General features: G+C 43.2%; 1 protein-coding gene across 2 annotated transcripts in view; it reads left to right on the top strand.

Moving 5' to 3' along the window:
• The first annotated feature begins 2610 nt into the window (after positions 1-2610).
• SLCO1C1 (solute carrier organic anion transporter family member 1C1) overlaps positions 2611-18465 on the top strand; it is a 33910-nt gene continuing 18055 nt past the window's right edge. The window contains exons 1-10 of one of the 2 annotated variants that reach the window (XM_083402037.1): positions 2611-3085; positions 5673-5824; positions 7426-7567; positions 7657-7789; positions 8563-8684; positions 8876-9022; positions 9525-9623; positions 10543-10788; positions 11075-11239; positions 14733-14928. In XM_083402037.1, coding sequence (XP_083258163.1) covers positions 5696-5824; positions 7426-7567; positions 7657-7789; positions 8563-8684; positions 8876-9022; positions 9525-9623; positions 10543-10788; positions 11075-11239; positions 14733-14928 — 1379 coding nt within the window. In that variant the 5' untranslated portion in view covers positions 2611-3085; positions 5673-5695. The remainder of the gene's footprint in view (positions 3086-5672; positions 5825-7425; positions 7568-7656; positions 7790-8562; positions 8685-8875; positions 9023-9524; positions 9624-10542; positions 10789-11074; positions 11240-14732; positions 14929-18465) is intronic. The other variant, XM_083402038.1, reaches the window with a different exon arrangement.

An 18465-nucleotide genomic window follows, 5' to 3' on the forward strand; every position in this document is an offset into this window, starting at 1 on the left:
ATGTCAGTATTCTCCATCATTTAGGACTCGACCACACTTCTGCTTGTCCATGCCTAGAAAAAACGGATCCAACTGGTTCAGCCCTTGTCCCACTGCTTTCCCCTGGAAAACCCACTCTTAAGGCTAAACCACAGCAAATGTCAGAGGAAACCTGATTCATGTTTGCTCCAGTTGAGCAGTTCCCCTGGGGAAAAGCGGCTGAGCAAGCGGAAGTCTGGATGAGCCCTTAATGATGCTCACTACAAAGAGCAAATGTTAGCTTTTGATATAATTCCGCAGGTTATTAAGTACTGGTCCATAGTTCAGTTTTGGAGATATATAAACAATAAGCTGGGTGATTTCTAGGCTCAGCAAGATCCACAGGTAATCCAGAAATCGATGTTCTCTACACAGCTGTGTTTGGGTTTGACAAACATGGGTTTGACATGATTTGCCAGTTAGTTTGTGCGACTTCGCGGTTTCAGGCTATGCCTTCAGAATGTTTAGACGGATGTTACAGGAAAATTCTGGTGGAACATCATCTGTGCAGGTGTGGTGCCCAAGCAGTAGAAGACCTATTTCATTATTTACTGCACTGCTCCTTGTATTATGAATCAGCGGCGAAGTTTATTCTGAATTGATTAAAATACCTGATGGGGATGATCAAGCAAAAATTACACATTTGACTCTGACTTATCCCGACAGAGTTACGAGATTTGCAGTGGCTGCCCAAGAGTTAATGAGAAAATTTTATGGAGGGGAATATGTCAAATTGCAAAAATTTAATTGGATGATTTAATTAAAAAAACAACAACAATTTAGATGCTTTTAAATGTATTGGTTCTCTTCACCGTTTGCATTTTAGGATATATTTTGTTTTATTTTCCCCTAACCTTTTCTACATTTCATATTAGGAGGAGAAGGAGTATTTTGGTATTTATTTTAATGTAAAGACATATTTTGGTCACCATTGTTCTTCAGTTTTGTATGTATACGTGTCAGGCATGGAGAGTCCTCCTCTCCCTTCGATAACTTCACAGATAAGAATTAATGAGCAGTTGATATATTTATTGTCCTTTTATTACAGCATCATCTTGCAAGCACAAATACACAGCTCTCTGCAAGGAGGGAAGTTAGCTACTCTAAACCCGACTTCCGACGCATTTTAGGCACCAATAGGAAGTCCCTCTGACTCCTTTGCTCTCTGATACGTTCAGACCTCTGAGTCCATGGGGAGGTGGGTCCCCCACACTCTCAAGTGACGTCTCGACTAGCTATCCCCTCCCTTCTGGTTCCCTTGCCATTATCTCAAAACTGGGTAACTCCTCCCTAAGCCGTTCAGCTTCTGTCTCTGTCTCTCTGCTTCTGAACATGCTGTGGACAAGGTAGGTGACTCCAGTTCTCCATCGGAGAGAAGCTGGTTTGCCATAGAATACATTCCCCAGTCCTCATCTTTAGACCATTCCCTAACAGTATGTATGCATGATGGTAACTTTTCTGTGGTTCTGTGACCATGATCTGGTGGAACGCTCTGTCACAAGAGACTAGGGCCCTGCGGGACTTGACATCTTTCCACAGGGCCTGCAAGACAGAGCTGTTCCACCAGGCCTTTGGCCAAGGCACAGTCTGACCCACTCCTTTGGCAATCCTCACAGAACTCTAGCCCAATGGTTGCCATTAATTTGATTTTGAATTGATTTTAGAATGAATTGATTTTAGACTGCTGTGTTACTGTTATTGTCGTTAGCCGCTCTGAGCCCGGCTTCGGCTGGGGAGGGCAGGATAAAAATAGAAAAATAGAAAAATATTATTATGATGATGATCAGAACAACAGTGGTAAACAAAGTAGGTCTTCAGGGTTTCAGACTAACATCTCCCACAATTCTACCTGGCGATTGAACCTGGAGCCTTGTGCGTGTAATGTAGATGTTCTACCACTGAAATGGGGTAGTTAGCTTGACCTGATGTAAGGCAACTTTCTAGGATTGTATGGCTACTCAGACATCATTGACTGAATTGCAGAGTGGGTCACAGCCAAGACGCGTTGTTGCACACCATGTCGCCAGTCAGGAACTGGAGAGATGGAGTAATGGATCACACATCGGCGCGGTACGACATCATAAAACCTGTTGCAATCCACACACTGTAAAGAAGGTGAAACAAATACCACCATGTCAGTTCAAGAATCAAACTGCAGCTGCTATGTAAGTTTCCAAAAACTATAACTGAGCAATTAAAAGCAAATGAGCAGGATTATATAAAGGTTATGGTTTTTTGTGGGGTGAAGGGGACCACCATCTAAATTCTCGGGAATAACTGAGTGAGTGGATGGTATCAACACTGGAGAAGATGACTGGTAATGGAGATATGCACATTTTCTAGTCCTGATTTCTCCCGCTACCCAAGAAAGAAAGAAAGAAAAACTGCAACGTTGCTCAAAACATTACAAGACCTAATAAGGAAGCTTCCCATTAAATAATGGGGGGGGGGGGGGTGCTGGCTTTGCAGAGAGATTTCCGTGTAGGCAGAAGAAAGTTTATTCATTACACCATCCGCCCTCCCCTTTGGTTGGCAGGTTCCCCCCCATGAAGTCTTTTATTTCCTGGGAACCAGCAATTAAGAAGATCAGGGCTTTAGAAGGAAAAGAGAGAGGGAGAGAGAGGGAGAGAAAGAAAGAAAGCTTTATCACATGCATGCTGTCCAACCTGCTGCATGTCGCAGAGAAAGATCTCAAGAACTTTTAAAACCATTTCTGCTGTGAAGAATTCCAGCTCCTTCCTTGCTAATGTCCTTTGTGTGTCCCGGAATTTGTAGTGGGAGAGAAGAAAGACAAGACTTGAAGGTGGAGGAGTAAGCAAGAAAAGACCGAGTGAGAGGGTGATACTGACCACACAGGCAAAACAAAGAACTGTTTTCCCCACCCCTTCGGTCTTTCTTGTCTCCTCTTTCTACCTCCAGATATAAGATCTACCTCACTGCATCGTGTCTCAGACTGGGGTTTCGCTCGAGATTCTTCCATTTTAAGGCTAGGAGAAGAGATACATATTTGTTTCTGAGTTCACCCCCAGAAAAGAACTACCAGGGACTGGAGGTCGCTACTGCCAAGGTAAGGTTGTGTCTCCATCCTCTCTGCCTTCATCCTCTTCTAAAAAGTTGTCTGTCTTCTTTGTGGACAGAGGCCTTTCTCCTCTCATCACCTGTGAGTAAGAAAACACACACACACACACACACACACACACACACATTCATTCATTCATTTATTCATTCATTTCATTCAATCAACTAAGGGGACTGTCTAGAAATATGACCTTTTTTATAATGCCAGTGCTTACAAAGAAACAAATGGTTCTTTGGAGAAAGTTGCTGTCACGCTGGTGCTGAAGAACGAGAAGGAGGGAATGGGGAAGCTATCATTTGCAATTGTTTATTGGTCGTGGCAAAAGCTTGAAAATGATTCTGGTTAATGTGAAAGCCACTGCATGATTGGAAAGCTCCTGTGCCTTTGGCATTCTCAATGATACTTTAGAATTTTTAGTGAAAGCACAGCTGTATGGTAGGCTCCTTGGAGACAGGGACCTGCTCCTTTTCTTTTTTTAGAACAATTTTTAAATTTATTTTTAAACAAATACAAAAACAAAAAAAATCCTGTTATCCTTTAAAGGGCAGTGTACACTAATGGCACTTTTGAAATGTATCTTGATAATGGTTGCATTATTATTATTATCATCACTATTAATTGCAATCTTCTGAAGTGTTCCTTTAGAATTAATAACACCAGTAACCACAATTTATTTATTTGCTTCCTCTTTTATTAAATTTGCATTCCAGTTCTTCGTCCAAAGATTGCAGGGAGGTTTACAACACAGAACACAAAAGTATCTATTTAACACAAAAAAACCAGATGCAATTATACTAAGAAATGCCTAACAAAATACAGATCCTTACAAAAATCACAGCACAGTCCACAATATTTTAACAATTATTAGTAATGTTTATGTTTTCAAAAGATGGAACTATTCAGAGAAGTTTGCTTTGTGAATAATAATAAAGGGATTTTAAATTGTTAAAGGTTCTTTTAAAAAAAACAACAACCAACAACCCTGAAAATCCATGGAGCTCCTCAGAATGGCTCACCCTTTGAATGTTCATAGGCCCTCTGTCCTTATATTTGCTTCTTGGCGAAACCGCTTCCCATTCAAACCACAGTTTGGGAACTTCTGGGGTAGGGACTCCACATTTTCAGAGTGGCAAGAGAGGCTTAATTATCTTTTCAGCAGAGTGCTGGATAGACATGAGATGTGACGGTGTGCGGACCCGGAAAGAGAAGGTTGCAGTAGTCTAGCAAGAAGTGGCCATGGTATGAGCCAGAGTTTTTGTGAAGGGACAGAACAGCTATATTTTTGTCAGGCTATCTATTGATGTCTTTACTGGTGTTTTTATTGACATTATAATTTTGTATGCTCTATACCACCTTGCTGTATTTTTATGAAAGCGCAGCCTATAGATATTCCAATAATATGATGTATCCACCTATTTCAGTATGGTCTATTCTGCTTACCAGGTCTCAAAAGAAGCCTTTCTCATCACTTGTTACCTTATTTTAATTTGAGTAGCTGGGATTGCTCCCGAGACCTTTCTGAATGCCAGGCAGGTGCTCTACTACTGAGCTATGATCCCTGCAAAGGAGCCTGTCTCCTGTGTCTCTGCATGATTATCTGCTCTGGCTTTGAATTTTCCCTATCAGCCTCGGCTGGAGACAAGATGTTCTGTCTCCATCTCTGCATCCGGTGTGACTAGGTGACAGGAGCGAGCCACACAAGTTGGAGTTAACTCTGCATAGACTTGTTGAAGTGTCAGCCTTAATGAGCACAGCATCTCACCTCCAGTAGGTCTTGCCCCATGGATCAGTTGCCGAGGCTGAAAGTCCTTACCTCCCCACAGCCATCTAAGTTCCCACCTCTCCAGGGTTTTCCCCCAAGCAATCAGAGACTGTGCCTATGTGAATTCAACCTCTCCTCCACCATCTTCATGCCTCTTCTGGTTCTAGGTGACCAGGGAGGAGGGGAGCTTGTCACAGCAGGAGGGGGAGAAACCCGTGCCTCTTCACCAGTTGGACTCATCTCTGCCTCTTGGCCTTCTTCTGCTTCAGCTTCTGCCTTTGATTCTGGACTTCTGTCTGCCACTGACTCTCCCAGCTCACTAAGTTCTGTTACCTCTTCAGCTTCCAACACCTCCTCCTCCCAGCCTTCTCCCTCTTCTCCATCTGATCACTCGTCATTTTCCCACTCCACAGGCTCTAAGCCATCTTTGATTGGTGGTTCCTCCAACCGTTCCTCTGTGTCCAACTAGTCCATGACTCCTCGGGCAGAGCTGCAGCAGAGGTGTCTGCCCTCTGAGGAGGTTGTCCATTGGATCTCTGAATGACTCTTCCAGTCAGTGACTCCTGCAGAAACACGGCAGGGAGAGTGTCCCCTGGGGGCAGGTCATTCTTCCTCCTATACATACTCAGAAGTGCATTTGCAGGTGCAAAATGAGCACCTTAGAGCACGTCCCGTCCAGAAATGCTCTGCACCACACAGGTGTTCAGTTGATAATGTGATTCCTTAGGAAACATCTTTCACATTACAGGAAGATCTCCTTGGAAGTAATAATAATTAAAAGGGTCTACATAATCATTTACTTATGTCTTTCAGATTGATTGAAAGGGAAAATTCAGATGGAGAATTCATCCAAAGAAAACACTCAGCTTTTTTCAAAAAACACAATCCTGCCCATTGACAGGTCTTCTTCAAGATCAGAATCCTCAGCTTCGAAGGAGAAAGGAACTATCTGTGGAGGAATGAAGGTATGGTATAAAAGAGCTGTGGATTGTGGACTTGGCTCGTTTGAAGGGGTTGAGAATTCATCACTGGACACATTATTTCCCTGATATTTTCAGCCAAGCCTTCTCTTCTTACAACCCAACTCAAATACAAATCATCCAATCCCAATCACAGCATCCATTTAAAGCTCATATTTTCTCCTGCGAACTGTTGTTTACCCCCTCACAGAGCTATAATTCCCAACCAACCTGGAAATTGTAGCTCTGTGAGGGGAATAGAGGTCTCCTAAGAAGTCTCAGCGCCCTTAACAAACTACACCTCCCAGAATTCTTTGGAGGACGTCGCGGCTGTCGAAACTGGTACCGTAGTTTTTCAACGTATGGTGTGAGAGTGGCCTAAATCTGCCCCAATAAAAATGGAGCCAAAGCTGAAGTTTTGCTGCCAGTCTGGTACTACAGAAGTGAGTTGGGGAAAAGAATTGTTTAGTGCCTGTCAGGTGTTCAGCTTGCCTGACGCAAAACAGCACTTCAGACTTTGGAAAGCATCAAGGCATCTCTGAACTTGCGTTGTCGTTGGTGCAGCTGAGTCATATTGCAAGACATGCACACAAAAACTTGCACACAGGGGTCAACACCTTTTCCCGGCACCAGAGCACACGCTGACACAAAGAGACCAAATCGTCTCGTCCAAGTCTCAGTGCGGAGTGGCACTTAACTACTTCCCCAGTTTGGAGAATTAAAAGCAAGTTGTGTTCATTAAACTTGCATTATGAGACAAATAAGATCATTCCCCCCTCTGCCTGCTTCAGAGGTAATCCGATTCCTTCACTGAATAAACCTTCAGTTGCCACTGAGCCATTAAGGAAGCGGCTTATTGCCTCCAAAAATAGACAGACAATCATATTAAAGCGCCAGCAATTTCCCCAGGGTTGGCATTCTCTCTGCGCTGCATATAGGATTGCTGGCTAACCAGAAAAAAAGGAGGCTTTTTGTTGTTGTCGTCGTCAATGGATTTCAGCTATTTTAACAGGTCAGGGACATGGAAACTCAGCCCCAGGGGCCAAGCCTCTTTATCTGACCCTCAGGACTATTCCTACACCACACCCCTTCCCTAGCCACATCCCTCACTGGCCCTGCTCCCATCCCCACTCCACACCAGACGCAGGAGAAACTGGGCTATATACCCCAGGAAACCTGGGGAATTTGCCACTGGGTCTTAATTCTTGGATCTGCCCCCCGTGCCCAGGAATCTCTGCTCCTAGGCATCCTTCAGATACCAGACCTTTATTTAATTTAATTCCTGCTGCTGGAAGAATGAGAAAGATTCAGTACCTAATTGTGCATATTAGGGAAGATTACATATGGGGAAATATAGTACAATAAATTCACACTAAAATCCTAATGAATTTTCATAGTTATTTTTAAATTGATGTTATTGATGTTATTTTTAAATTTTGATGTGATCATGTAATTCTTATTTTGTATTTTTTTTAAAAAAAATGGATTGATTTTAGAGCTGTGAACCACTTAGAAGCCATTCTGGCATCTAAGTGGTATATCAATCAATAAATCCAACACTGGTGAAACATTTTTAAAGCTCTGCCTCATCTGTTTGCTCATTGCAGATTTTTCTTGCTGCCTTATCGTTTGTTTACTTTGCGAAAGCTCTGTCAGGAAGTTACCTGAAAAGTACCATCACCCAAATAGAAAAAAGATTTGATATCCCTTCATCCCTGGTTGGCCTGATAGATGGCAGCTTTGAAATTGGTATGTGACACACACATCAAGATTTTGTTGCTATATAGGCAGGTGACGAGCTAAGTGTGCCTAAGTCAGTCTCTCCTTGCTTCTTAAAGGGAACCTTTTAATAATAATCCTGGTCAGCTACTTTGGAGCCAAACTTCATAGGCCAAAGATCATCGGAGCCGGTTGCCTGATCATGTCATTCGGAACATTTTTGATAGCCATGCCACAGTTCTTTATGGGACAGTAAGTACGCCACAATTTGTAGCTGCCGTTTCGCAAACAAATGTGTAAAGCTTAATCGTTCCTTCTATTTCCAAAGTTCAGGGGTGAGTGTCATTGCTTGTGTAGATAAAATTGCACCATTCATGCTCAGGGAAACTCCAAGGTTTGCAGAACTATGGGCAACTTGGGTGGAAGGGCACGATACGATATGATACAATACGATAATCTTTATTGTTATTGTCCCATACAGAACAATGAAATTGAAAAAGTCTACGGGGAGGGGGAGCCAGAGAACAGTCTGAGAGTGCTGAATGGCCATGTAACATTGAGTGACTGTTAGAGGGACCCCCCACCCAGAAAAACAGGTGGAAAAATAAATGGAATAGAGTATTCTTTTAAAAGGGGGAATGTCTGGCTGGCTTGCATTTCATACTGCAATGTTTTGCACTCTTTTCATAGGAAGCAATTTATATGAGGGTGACTTAGAATGGAGAATAAGATTCTCTCCCTGTGGGGTTCCAGTTTTGCCACTTGTGGCACCATGCAGCTCATGTTGACAGCTGTGGAAATTCAGTACAGGGTACAATTCGGCGACTAAGACTCAGGCCGGCTCTACCATTAGGCAGAATGAGGTTCACCACAGTTGATATACATGGACTATTCATTTCAGTGTAGTCCTTGCCTTCAGTTCAGGTAGCCTTCAACAGGAGCCTGGAATAAGCTTAAATATATACCCCCCCCTCCACCGTATAACAGGTGGTAACTCTGTAAAGAAACTGTTGGTTTTTACACAGCTATAGGTATGAGATATTTTCTTCCTCCTCCAATTCAACTGTCAGCATCTCCCCGTGTCTCCAGGATCAGAACCAGCTGCCTGTCTCAGTCTTGGAAAGAGCTCAGGCGCAAATCCATGCAGGTAAGGATAAAAAAAAAATGGCAGCATTGCTCCAGAAAATATACTGTCGGTGCAATGATTCTTTTTGGCAGCTGCTTTGGTGTGATTTGATGGGAAAGGATGTATATACGTTGAAAGTCCCATTAGTTGAGCGTATTGGGGGAGAATGATGTCAAAATACAAACGTCTGTCTCTTGGGTTTGTGTGAACAGGGTGCGAAAAGGAAGCTGGAATTTCCATGTGGATTTACGTTTTGCTGGGAAATCTGCTACGGGGAATTGGGGAAACCCCTATCCAGCCTTTGGGGATTGCGTACATTGATGACCACGCCACAGAAGAGAGCGCAGCCTTTTACATTGGTATTTTGTTTTTCAAACCAGGTCGTATTTCTTCTCGTTTCTCCCTCTGCCATACCAGATGGTTTGTCCATTCTTATTGAACAAGTCTGGGACACGGGTGACGCTGTGGGTTAAACCACAGAACCTAGGACTTGCCAATCAAAAGGTCAGCGGTTTGAATCACCGCGACGGGGTGAGCTCCCGTTGCTCGGTCCCAGCTCCTGCCAACCTAGCAGTTCAAAAGCACATCAAAGTGCAAGTAGATAAATAGGAACTGCTCCGGCGGGAAGGTAAACAGTGTTTCCGTGCACTGTTCTGGTTCGCCAGAAGCGGCTTAGTCATGCTGGCCACATGACCCGGAAGTTGTACGCCGGCTCCCTCGGCCAACAAAGCGAGATGAGCGCTGCAACCCCAGAGTCGGCCACAACTGGACCTAATGGTCAGGGGTCCTTTTACCTTTATATTGAACAAGTCAAAGTGTAACTTTTCAGTCTAATGTGCCTGTTCTGCTTCCTTTTCTCAGGGTGTGTACAGACGGTTGCAATAATAGGCCCCATCTTTGGCTTCCTCCTGGGGTCCTTGTGTGCCACTCTGTATGTTGACATCGGCTTTGTAGACATGGGTGAGTCTGAGCAAGGCTGCAATGAGTCTGTTGAACACATCCCAATCTCTGAGGTGGGTTTGGTTGAAAGGCTCTGGGTCGTCCAGCGAGCTTCGTGGCCAAGTGGAGATTTGAACCCTGGTCTCCTCTGTCCTAGTCTTCTTTTTTTAATATAATTTTTATTAGTTTTTTAACATACCATTTTCAACAGTAATTAAACATACTTTTACATCTTATACAATTTTTTTGACTTCCATCAGTCCTGTCTGAAATTTTTCCCATCTAATCTCTTAGTATGCATTTCTTATTTCCCCTATTACATTTCAAACTCATAACCAATATCTCTATCTTTTTCTACTTTGTATTACTTCTCATATTTCTCCTTACAAAACTTCTTGTAGTCCTACTAGCGTAATTTGTTGATTACAGTTGCTCTTCAAATAATTCATATAGTTCTTCCAATCTTCTGTAAATCTCTGGTCCCGCAGATTTCAAATCCTTCCTGTCATTTTGTCCAATTCTGCATAGTCCATTAATTTCATCTGCCATTCTTTCGTCGGAATTTCTTCTTGCTTCCATTTCTGGGCTAACAGCACTCTTGCCGCTGTTGTTGCATATAAGAACAATTTTACATCTTGCCTATTAATGTCTTGGCCGATAATACCAAATAAAAATGCTTCTGGTTTTTTTAAGAATGTATATTTCAACATCTTTTTCATCTCATTATATATCATTTCCCAGAAGTTCTTTACTTTCTTACATTCCCACCACATATGATAAAATGTTCCTTCTTTTCCTTTATATTTCCAACATTTATTATTTGTCTTGTACATTTTAGCTAATTCCACTGGTGTAATAACCTCCGTCCTAGTCTTGACACTCTGACCACTGAACCGTTCCTACTGGTGGCTGACGTCTTCATTTCTTCCTCCCTCCACAGACAGCATAAGCATAACTCACAAGGACTCCCAGTGGGTAGGAGCTTGGTGGCTTGGCTATTTAATAGCCGGGGTGGTCAGCATCCTTGCTGCTATCCCTTTCTGGTTCTTACCGAAACATCTTCCAAGACCAGACACCCGAAAGGATTCCAGCACTTCCTCTGAGCAGTCCAAGTTCATCAACGAAGATAACAGAGAACACAGCATCACCTACCAAGAGCAAGTGAAGTTTCTCGAGATGGCTAGAGGTGAGGCCATGTGGCTGGTGAACTGAGTCACATTCAGACTTTATAAAATCTCTTTTTTCAAATCAGCTAGTTTGGTAACAGTCTCTACTAATTACGCTGCCTTGCTTTCCTGCCCTTGGGTGATGAACCATCAAATGAGCCCATTGAGGATGTGGCTGAAACACATTGCATTGATCTTTGTGTGTGTTGGAATATTCCGAACCCTGTGAAGTCTTTGAAAACAATTTTGCATTGCATGTTGTTTCCCAGTCATTTGTCAACAGCAGGCCACTGTTTTGTTTTGCAGATTTCCTGCCGTCACTGAAAAGCCTCTTTGGGAATCCAGTGTATTTTTTATACCTCTGCTCCAGCATCACCCAGTTCAATTCTCTCATTGGTATGGTGACTTACAAAGCAAAATACATTGAGCAGCAGTTTGGGCAATCATCTTCGAAGACCAATTTTGTCATAGGTATGAATGCCGTGCTTTTTCAAAATGATTACCGTATTTTTCCATGTATAACATGCCCCCATGTATAAGACGCCCCCTATTTTGGGGACTACAAATTAAGAAAATGAGGGGAGATTGCTCAGAGTTGTTGAGCTTTTTTAGGGGGGATCACAGAAAATAGCTCACCCGCATGATCTGCATGGCCACTCGCATGCGTCACAATAGCCGCTTACCGTCTGTTCCCTCACTGGCAGAAGCCAGCAGTTGTCTGCCCAATTGATGCAGCAGCAGCCAATCAGCAACAACCCTTGCCGCAGCCACCAATAGCACGCCCAATATCCACTGGCAATCTCCAGATCGTGGCAGCAGCCAATCACACGTCCCCCACCATGCACTATCTGTGTATAAGACAAGCCCAAATTTTGATCCTTATTTTTTAGTAAAAAAACACACCTCGTCTGATACACAGAAAAGTAAGGTAAAGGTAAAGGTAAAGGTAAAGGTACCCCTGCCCGTACGGGTCAGTCGTGTCCGACTCTAGGGTTGTGCGCCCATCTCACTTAAGAGGCCGGGGGCCAGCGCTGTCCGGAGACACTTCCGGGTCACATGGCCAGCGTGACGAAGCTGCTCTGGCGAGCCTGCACCAGCACAGCACACGGAAACGCTAGAAAGCGGTACCTATTTATCTACTTGCACTTAAGGGTGCTTTCGAACTGCTAGGTGGGCAGGAGCTGGGACCGAAAGACGGGAGCTCACCCCGCCGCGGGGATTCGAACCGCCGACCATGCGATCGGCAAGCCCTAGGCACTGAGGTTTTACCCACAGCACCACCCGCGTCCCCACACAGAAAAGTACAGCATGTAAATAGATGCCACTCTGTGCTAGCTTTGCTGAGTGGAAGCTAGGTATGGAAACAAAGCATGGTTTTCAGGTCAGAGTTTTCTTTGGATATGTCAAAGGCTGCAGAATTGCGAGGCAAACATGGAGCTTCTTATATATACCGAGGGTTGAAGCCCATGCTAGTTCTCTTCAAAATACACCCACCTGAAATGAATAGCCCTGATGGTCTTGGGTCTGCTTTGAGCAGAACTTAGCTGGATGCAACCCAAGTGTTTTATTTTTGGACCAGCTGCATTACACTTTGTTGTTTTCGTTCCTCGAAGATGGAAGTTGGAATTTCTTGGCATGGCACCTATTCAACTAGTATAATCTGCGAATGCTGTTTAGGAGGAGAAAAGGCACTCAACAGCAATTATTGCCCATAACACAGTGCCTTCCATTGTATGTCAAGCTTTTCTTAGTGCTAAGCCTCTAGCTATGTGTGAAACAATTTAAGATTATGCAAAGCAGAGGAAGTGCCACTTGAGAAGAATAGGCAAAAGGTTTATTGCTGTTACTATAGGACAACAGTCACTGATCCGGGGCCCTCCAGACTTTTTGGACTGTTGACCATGCTGGCTGGGGCTGATGGGAGTTATAGCTCAAAACATCCAGAGGACATGGGTTTGGCAAAGACAGCTATAGCATAATAATGCAAGACACCCAAACATGTCCCGATATGTTGTCTTTGGGCAGTAGGGAGATGAGAGGGGATGGGGGTGGAGAAAAAATGGTCCACCTCAGATATTTCCACATTCAGCAGCTATAAAAGTATATTAAAACTAGAGGGGGGTGCCCAGTGCTACCCAAACATATTGTGATTTTTAAATGGACAGTGCACCGTATTTTTCGCTCCATAAGACGCACCTGACCATAAGACGCACCTAGTTTTTAGAGGGGGAATGCAAGGAAAAAAATATTTTTAAAGGGAGCACTGAGCAGAGCCTGTATGCATCCCAGGCTCTGCTCAGCGCTACATTTCACGAGCCGTGTGGAGCATGTGTGCAGCGCTTGTAGGCTTCTCCCTCCTCGGGGGGGAAGCCCCCAAGAGCTGCACACATGCTCCACGTGGCTCGTGAAATGGAGTGTGGCTCTTGGGGGCTTTTCCGGGAGGTGGGGGAAGGGACTGAGGGGCTGCCCTCTGTCCCTTCCCCCACCTCCCGCAAAAGCCCCCAAGAGCCACGCACCCTTTAAAGAGCGCGCGGCTCTTGCGGGCTTTTTCCCGAGGAGGGAGAAGGGACTGACGTGGCCACGCTCTCGGAGGCTTTTCCTGCCTGCTCCCGCCTGCATTCGCTCCATAAGACGCCCAAACATTTCCCCTTCCTTTTAGGAGAGAAAAAGTGTGTCTTATGGAGCGAAAAATACGGTAATTTATAAGCTTGGACCCATCGTGCCAAAAAAGGGGTGAAGTCAGACCAAAGTCACCATCTTGAATCAAAATGGCGCCTGGCATCCAAACTTCAATTATCCTCTAGTGCAGGCACGTCCAACTTCCAAGAGACTGCGATCTACTCCCACTTTTAAAAAACCTGGCAGTAATCTACCCATCAAAGTTGTTGAGCGTTTTTTTTGGGGGGGGGTCAACCTGTTGGACACCCCTGCTCTAGTGGATATCAGGGTTAATTCAAAACAGAGTTGGGCAACATAAGACCTGGCAGGAGTGCCAGCTTGGCCCTGTGACTGTAGGTGCCCGGAGCCATGGGTGCCATGCAGCGTGCATGGCTCTAGCACTGAAATTTGTGGGTGCCTTAATGCAAGAGCCCCCAGAGCCCCATGGATTTGGTACCTATAAGGCCCAGGGACCAACTCCAGCCCTCCCAGCTTCTCTATTTGACCCTGAGACCTCCCCTCAGGCCACGTTTCTTACTTGCTGTGTTTCATATTCTCTCTTCATGGCTGGAATGTGTCTTAACTCTGATATTGCTTGTTGCTTGCCTGGGTAGAGACTAGAGAAGGACCTCTGAGTGTGTGCAGGAGCTCGACTATTGCATAAAGGCAAAACTGACATGATTTACTCCACGAGCGTTTCCCTCTGGGTCCAATTCAGAAGGTATGGAATACCAAAATCATGCACAAGTGCAATACGGAATGTGTCTCAAAGCCAAAGTTCCATCCGAATGACCATTCATTCAGTAAAGAGAATTGAATGATTTTCACACAGCTGAGGCACTGCTACCGCAATTTGGGTGATTGAGGGCAACAGTACAACACTTCCGGGGATGTGAATAGGTTTACCCCCCCAGTCTGCGGATTATCCTTTAGCAACAAGTACACTTGTAGAGATTCTTTGCTCTTTTTTGAATGAATAACCCTCATACACCTGCACCTGATTTTGGCATTGCATACATTATGTAAAGACTATATTTAACGAAATGGACACTTGGTGGAATGTAAATGTCCTGTTTTTACATTTTGCCTTTGGGAAAATCTATATAATTACATACAGAGTTATGTGAGCTGTGTGTCTGTATTTCTCTATATTCTTTTGTGTTGTGTTCCAACAGAAGGAGCAATAACTGGTACTGGCTTTTTAAAAAAAAATTAATGGGCTACCAGAATTTTTCAGGGGAATTCTGTAGGTTGCTAAAATGAGACCACGTCGTATTGATTTTCCTCTTTGTTTGAGGGGCTGTAGGTCTCATCAATATCCCTGCTGTGGCTTTGGGGATCTTCTCCGGAGGGCTGATCATGAAGAAATTCAGGCTGAACGTTTTGGGGGCGGCCAAGTTGTCCCTGGGATCCTCTTTCTTTGGCTACCTCCTCCTGCTGCTGCTGTTTGCCATCGGCTGCAAGAATGTTGATGTGGCAGGCCTGACCGTCTCCTACAAAGGGTATGTTCAACTGGGCAGGGCTGGGGAGTAGCTATGGTGAAATCCTGTTCTAAATGGGCTTTCAAGAACACCTCCTTCTTATACAGTGGTACCTCTGGTTGCGAACGGGATCCGTTCCAGAGGCCCGTTGGCAACATGAAAAGAGCATAACCCATAGCGGTGCAGCTGCACATGCGCGGGTTTCGATTCGCCACTTCTGTGCATGCATGAGTGGCGAAACCCGGAAGTAACCCTTTCCGGTACTTCCAGGTCGCTGCGGGACGTAACCTGAAAGAACATAACATAAAGCGGACGTAACATGAGTTATGACTGTACTTGTGTGGACTAACTTGACCGCTTTGATCTAGGGAACTCACAGCTTTTCATTAGTGTAGCGGCACCTGCTCTCTCGAACTCCCTGCCTTTTGAGATTAGGCAAGTGCCTTCATTGTAGTGTTTTTGATGTCTGCCAAAAACGGTTCAGGTTAGCTTACTAATACATGTGCTTTTATTACCGTACATACATGTGTTTTTAAAAAATCTGTGGATTTTATCCACATTTATTATTTTATGATTTTCTTGTTATTTTTAATGAATATTTTGTAACTGCTTAGAGATAGGGTTTTGCTTTTTTCTGATTCGGTGGTATATAAATTTTAGTAAATAAATTAAAAAACCGCTTTGGAAATATACTGCAGCTAATGTGCTGCTTTTCACTGCTACTGAAGTTTCCTTTAGGAACTGCAGCACACAGAGCCGATATGTGTGTGATCTACCGGTTGTGTTCTCAGCCGTGTGAATTTTTCAGACAGTCTTAGTATCAGCACGATGCATTTAGAGCACTCTTTTTTTTTCTTTTTTTTTTTTAAATTTTCCAACATACATTTATAGTATCCAATCTAAATTTATCACATATTTTCTCTTTTAGACTTCCTTCAACCTCTCTGAAAATCATCCATTATTCAAATTTTTAAATACACATTTCGTAATTTTATATTGCATTTTATTAACCTTCACACACTTAGTTTTCATCAATACAATAGTCCTCTTTCATTTACAGAACTTCTTGAAATCCCACTAGCATTATTTGCTCATCACATACACATTTCAGATAGTCTGAAAATTTTCCCCAGTCTTCAATGAACTTTTGATCTCGTATACATCTGATCTTTCCTGTTAGTTTGTCCAGTTCAGCATACTCCATCAGTTTCATTCTCCATTCTTCGAGCGTCGGCAGTTGTTCCTGTTTCCATTTTGGGGCCAATAATATTCTCGCTGCTGTTACTGCATATTGGAAAAGTTTACAGTCCATTCTATTTATTTCATTTCCTACTATTCCTAGAAGAAAAGCCTCTGGTTTCTTAACAAACGTATATTTCAACATCTTTTTCATCTCATTATATATCATTTCCCAGAAGCCCTTCACCTTCTTACAATCCCACCACATATGATAAAATGTTCCTTCTTTTTCTTTACATTTCCAACACTTATTACATGTTTTATACATTTTTGCCAGTTTCACAGGTGTGATGTACCATCTATAAATCATTTTCATAACATTTTCCTTTAACGCAGTACATGCCGTAAATTTTATATTTTCATTCCACAGTTTTATCCAATCATTAAACTGTATATTATAACCCAAATCTCTGGCCCAGTGTATCATAACCGATTTAACATCCTCATCTTTTGTATACCATTCTAGCAAGATTTTATACATCTTGGACAAAATTTTATTTTCATTGTTTATTATTTCTATTTGAAATTTTGATTCTTTTACCTCATAACCTCTTTATTTTAAGTCCTTTTAAAACATTTTGTTAACCTGATAGTAATGCAACCAATCATACACATACTCTTTCACTTCTTCATAGGATTTCATTTTCCATTTTCCTCCTTCCTTTATAATCAATTCTTTATATGTAATCCAGTTCCCCCTCATATTGGCTTTCTTAAGACTCATAACTTCTAACGGGGATAGCCAGTGGGGAGTTCTTGATTCTAATAAACTTCTATATCTCTCCCATATTTCTATGAGAGATCTTCTAAAGATGTGGTTTTCGAAACCTTTATGAATCTTTCTTTTCTCACACCATAGATATGCGTGCCAGCCAAATCTGTTATCAAAACCTTCTAAGTCCAATAACTCAGTATTTTTTAACTTTATCCATTCTTTCAACCAGCAGAGACATGGAGCTTCATAATATAATTTCAAGTCTGGCAGGGCGAAGCTGCCTCTTTCTTTCGCATCCGTTAATAACTTATACATAATTCTTGGCTTCTTACCCTGCCAGATATATCTTGAAATTGCTCTTTGCCACTCTTTAAATATCGCTGTCCCCTTAATTATTGGAATTGTCTGAAATAAGAATAACATCTTTGGCAGCACACTCATCTTAATCGTTGAGCACTCTTTTACCACTTTAAAGGAAAACATGTCATGCTCCTTCTGGGGTAGTTCGTCCACCTTTGGTCCCCATCCTGCACTCCACTGAGCCCTCACCTGTGGCTCCTAGAAGCTGTCAGCATGCAACAACACAGGAAGGGCTTCGACTGGGCAGCTAATCAAGTGAGGGTAGCTAATAGGCATTAAACTCTTGATGAGTTAGGGCAGGCATCCCCAAACTCAGCCCTCCAGATGTTTAATAATAATAATAATAATAATAATAATAATAATAATAATAATAATATTTTATTTATACCCCACCCTTCCTGGTTCAAAAACCAGGCTCAGGGCAGCTAACAACAAATTTAAAACACTTAAAAACACTTAATTATAAAAGCAGCATAAAATATAGTATAAAATAAAATTAAAAAATTAAAAATCAATTAGATACTCCCCAGGGCTACTGTTTTTTTGGGAGGACTACAATTCCCATCATCCCTGACCACTGGTCCTGTTAGCTGGGGATGATGGGAGTTGTAGTCCCAAAACATATGGAGGGCCAAGTTTGGGGAGTTAGGGGCTTCCCCTGCATGCATGACAGATGTAGTGGATGAGACCAATAGTGGGTCCAACGTTTAAGACAGTGGTTTCTGCATATCCTGCAGAGTGAAATGAGGAGCAGATGGGGCTTGTCAACCTGCAAATGTAGCCCATCTAGGAGAAGGAAAACTCTAATCCTCAACCTCCTTCGCCTTATCTAAAGAGTAAACTCTGCACAAATCTGGAGTGGAGTCCCTAAGACGTTTGGATGGTGCCTTGTACGCCTCCTTCTGGCAACTCCTGCCGCCAAGTTGGTGCCAAATGTCTTGCTCTGCTTTCCTTTGGATCACATCAGCAAGGTTGAGAGAGGGGGTCTTGTCATATGGGCAATCCAAGACCTCCATACACACTTCCAAGGCTTGCACCCCAGGAAGGTCACTTTGGTGCTGCTAATGCAGCAATTTGATTTCCCCCTCAGAGGCTCACTCCATTGCCTATCAAGACAGACAGATTCCAACAATTGCTGTTGTTGTTGTTTAGTAGTTTAGTCATGTCCGACTCTTCGTGACCCCATGGACCAGAGCACATCAGGCACTCCTGTCTTCCACTGCCTCCCGCAGTTTGGTCAAACT

This window comes from Podarcis tiliguerta (assembly GCF_965153285.1).
Source record: "Podarcis tiliguerta genome assembly, chromosome: 10".
NCBI lineage: Eukaryota > Metazoa > Chordata > Lepidosauria > Squamata > Lacertidae > Podarcis > Podarcis tiliguerta.